This window comes from Notothenia coriiceps, unplaced genomic scaffold (assembly GCF_000735185.1).
Source record: "Notothenia coriiceps isolate Sejong01 unplaced genomic scaffold, NC01 NC01_scaffold00032445, whole genome shotgun sequence".
Taxonomy (NCBI): domain Eukaryota; kingdom Metazoa; phylum Chordata; class Actinopteri; order Perciformes; family Nototheniidae; genus Notothenia; species Notothenia coriiceps.
The window spans coordinates 1-4,070 of record NW_011365146.1 but is presented as its reverse complement, the minus strand read 5'-3'; the positions used below and the strand labels follow the sequence as shown (position 1 = coordinate 4,070).

Genomic DNA, 4,070 nt, shown 5'->3' with positions numbered 1-4,070 from the left:
TTATACTCGGTCCGCTCAGTTTTTTATAAATCATACAGGCTTCTGCTCAGCCATAAATTACAACTAGGGCTGTCAAGTTAACGCGTTAATAACGCGTTAATGCTAAAAGTAGCGTTACATTTTTTTAACGGCACTAATTATTTTAATGCATGTGCATTTTTTGTCCTCGTCCGCCCCGTAGTTTCAGAGCGCATCAACTTTAAAATACCATCTATACAATCGAAGCAAACTGCTGATGCCGACAGCCCCGCTCCTGCCGCCCACTTGCGGCAGACCATACTTGAAAGTGTGCGGGGGAGACGCCTGGACACGTCTACGAGCAGCAAACTTTAATGTTCAGAGGTTGTTGTGTTTAATATTCATGAGAATATTTGTCATTGTTCAAATGATAATAAACAAACATTTGCATAAAGCATATTTGTCCACTCATATGATGATAAGAGTATTCAAAACTTGAAAAATATCCCTCTAAGGTACATTTAGAACAGATAAAAAATGTGCGATTAATTTAAGATTGATCGCGATTAACTATTTTAATCGACTGACAGCCCTAGTTACAACACTGTGTTTCAAAGCTCTGCATCTTAAAGTCCACCAGCGCACTCACTCTGCATCTATCTGAATATTTTTCTGAGTCAAGCTAGCATTCCTCCTGCTTTTTTCCAAATTGAAAGCCGACCAAAAGTGACTTTACATTCTAATAAACCTGTTTTTCATCGGCCTGCCCTCCCCAAATCCTGCTTCCCTCACACATTTAGCTGTATATAATAAAGTTGATTATGGCTCCTCCTCCTCCTCTCTTACCCAGACCATGTGATGCACGCTGAACACGTCGCTGTCTCCCATGTAAACTCTGATGGCTCTCAGGGTGAAGCCGTACTTCTTCCCCGCGCGGTGGATGATGATGGGGGAGTGCAGCACGTTCACCATGGGGGAGTAATCTCTGCTGGGGGAGGAGTCTCGGGAGGAGGGGTTTGAGGAGAGGGAGCGAGGAGACATGGGGCTCGCTAAGGGGGAGGCGACGTGTTGCTCCACTGAGGAGAGAGAAAGGAGGGAGATCAGGTTAGATCATTATTTCTAAAAAGGGAAGGGGTATTCTGTCCCCTCCTTAAATAACTTTGGCTAAATTGACTGTGAAGGCCTTTTAATCATAATTCTGGCTCGGTAGCAGTCATATGTTATCCGATATATTTTACCTAATATTTAAAGAACAAACACAATACAAAAAAAAATTGCAAAGCTTTCCAACAGTGAATACATTGTAAAAAAAATACATACATTTTTTTTATGACTGCAAACTTTGATGGCATGTTTCTTATTATCAAGGCTCGGTAGCAGTCATTATGCTTTGTGAAATAATTGGCTTAACATAGTGAGAACAAAACTATAGAGATATAGTTGAACGCAAATAATATTTTCTTTCAAACAACGTACAACACAAAAGTGTTTTTGGAGTCAATTTGGCTGATTTGGATCAGATTAGATTTATTTCATTTTTTGTCACAGTATATGTTATAAGGATTGCACATGAACTAAAAATCTAATACAAATAGTAAGAAAATCTAATAAAAAATAAACAGTTCATACAGTATATACATATCAACAGTAGATAGACTATCTAAAGACTACACATTGTTAAATAGACAGTATAAGTTAGGATTCTCTAAAATAGACCAATCTACTACTACAAATATATATTTATAATAGAATACAATATAAAAGTGTGCTAAGCAGTTGCAGTTTTGTAAAAAAATATTTTAAAATGTAAATGCAGTGAGGTAGTGTTTGTACAATATGTGCAAAATGTTCAGGGTTATTCGAAGAGTCATTTGAATAGAGCGTGTCATATGTATTGCTAACCTGCAGGAATGATGACGGACAGAGCCGTAGCAGAAGCAGATTTGATGACTTTAGCTCCCGGTCGTGAGCTGTTTTTCTCTCCCTCAGAGAGCTGGTGGTGTCGGACCCTCCTCAGCACCAGGTCAGTCGCGGCCCCTCGAGGCCCCTGAGGGTCCGGGAGACCCAGAGCAGGAGCATTACTGCCTGGGAGAGGCAGCGGAGCATCAGCAGGTCTCAGAACCTTATCTGAGAGGTACAGTGAGAAATAAAACCCAACGATGAATCACTCTTGATATAAAATGTGATCGAATACAGTTTTAAAACTTCCAACCTGATCTGACATGATCGCATCACACCAGGAGCCTCCTCCTTTCTCGATATTATATCGTGATGGGTTTGAATACTCTACATTCAGAATTTTAACATGAAAGTTTCACATCCTAAGAACTGATCTCAGGTCTCCCAAATACAGGTTTGAAACTTCAATCTTGATCTGACATGAAGTATTTTATTAGGGGTGTGATTTTACTTTTACTGAGATGTAGATGTTTGAATACACTCAATTCAAAATGTCAACACGACAGAATTTCCCATCCTCCAAAAAAACAAACAATGCAAAAAGAATGAACCTATATGAAAAATGGTTGTCATCAAATAATATTACATGCCCACTCATAAAAACAAACAAAAACATCTCCATCACCCACCGACAGCCGCTGTGACCCCGTTGCTGTCTTTAAGGGCTGATCTCAGGTCTCCCTCCAGAGAGGCCCCTCTGTTCTTCAGAGAGAGTCTGCTGGGCGGCGGCAGCTCAGAGTCCGTCTCCAGAGGCGAGGCCAGGCGGTGGGAGTCCATCAGAGCGGAGAAACGCCTCCGAGCCCCTGAGGGGGGGCTGGAGTCGCTCTCATAGAAGGACGACTCGGAGCAGGACAGACGCTTCCTGGGGAACACAAGGTGGAGAAAGTATTCAGATTACAGTACTAATACCAAACTGTAGAAATACTTTGATAGGATAGATGCTTCCTGAGAAAAACAGACGTACTTAGGTATAAGTATTTGATATTAAAGACATCTATCAGGATAGACAGAAATTGCTCAATTAACTCGATAAATAAATGGTAGCTTCTCTTTGACATGAGTATAGTGGTACGTGTATTTAACATAGAAACAATTAAAACTATATATTATACTTGTATTGGGCTGGTCCCACAATTTATAGCATAGCCAAGATGGCGGTCGTTTTTGACTATTTTACGGTACGTCCACAAGGTTCCGTCTCGTGCTTCAACGAAGACGCTTCCCATTCACTTTGAATGGGGTGACGTCACGCTTCGCCGAACTGCATTGTGGTTCCGTGGCTTTGCCTCCGTTGCTCGCTTCGAAAGTTGAGAAAAGTTCAACTTTTCAAGCGTCGACGGAAGCGTCAGCCAATCAAATCATATGCCAGTACAAGCTTTAGCCAATCAAACCGCGTGCTTCTGTGTCCGGGGCGGGAGATTCATGTGATTGGTTGTTGGTCGCGCACCAGACACGCCCACCGGCAAGCTTCAACGCGACGGAACCGTGTGGACGTACCGTTAGAGTGTTACGACTCCACCGTCCGCATACTCATAATGCATTTTGCAATACTTTGCATTGGAACGCACTGAAAACAGCAAATGTAATAAAAAAAGCAGAGGAATTGAGACACTCTCACTTCTCGTAAAAACTCTTTTGAGAAGAGCAAAAACATCTTTTCTGGAGTCTTTCTCAGACTCATTTCCTCTCCATGTGACAGCGTGTGTCTGCACTCACATCTCCGGGGAGCCGGTCCTCCAGCTCTTGTCTCGCAGCGTCAGGCTGCCCAGACTCTCTCTCTTGGCCACTCGGTCCTCTCGGGGAACTTTGTGTTCTCGGAGCGTCACCCCGGGGTGTTTCTGCTCCAGCTGAGACAGGTGCTCCATGCTGCTGTACACCTGCAGCACACACAACAACACACTGAGGGGTTATTCAAAACGTTCTGTTATCTCGTGGCAAAACTTCTAATCAGGATCCCTCGATTCCATAAAGTCAGACTGAAGCATCCTTTGTGCTCCAGTCGATCCTCTCAGTAAATACAGAGGTACATGGACTGTACCTATATAGCGCTTTATCCAGTCTTTACGACCCCTCAAAGCTTTACATACTACATGTCATTCATCCATTCATACAGAGCAGTGCACCTTACTCTAGGACCTAACATTCACACCCCG

General features: G+C 42.7%; 1 protein-coding gene across 1 annotated transcript; it reads right to left on the bottom strand.

The window, feature by feature from the left end:
- Positions 1–777: 777 nt before the first annotated feature.
- Positions 778–3,794, bottom strand: LOC104960847 (microtubule-associated serine/threonine-protein kinase 1-like; the record flags this gene model as incomplete). Its single annotated transcript, XM_010789021.1, has 4 exons — positions 778–1,034; positions 1,861–2,085; positions 2,547–2,779; positions 3,634–3,794. Coding segments are annotated over 4 exons (876 nt in total), but the record flags the coding sequence as incomplete, so codon positions are not given.
- Between the last annotated feature and the right edge of the window lie 276 nt (positions 3,795–4,070).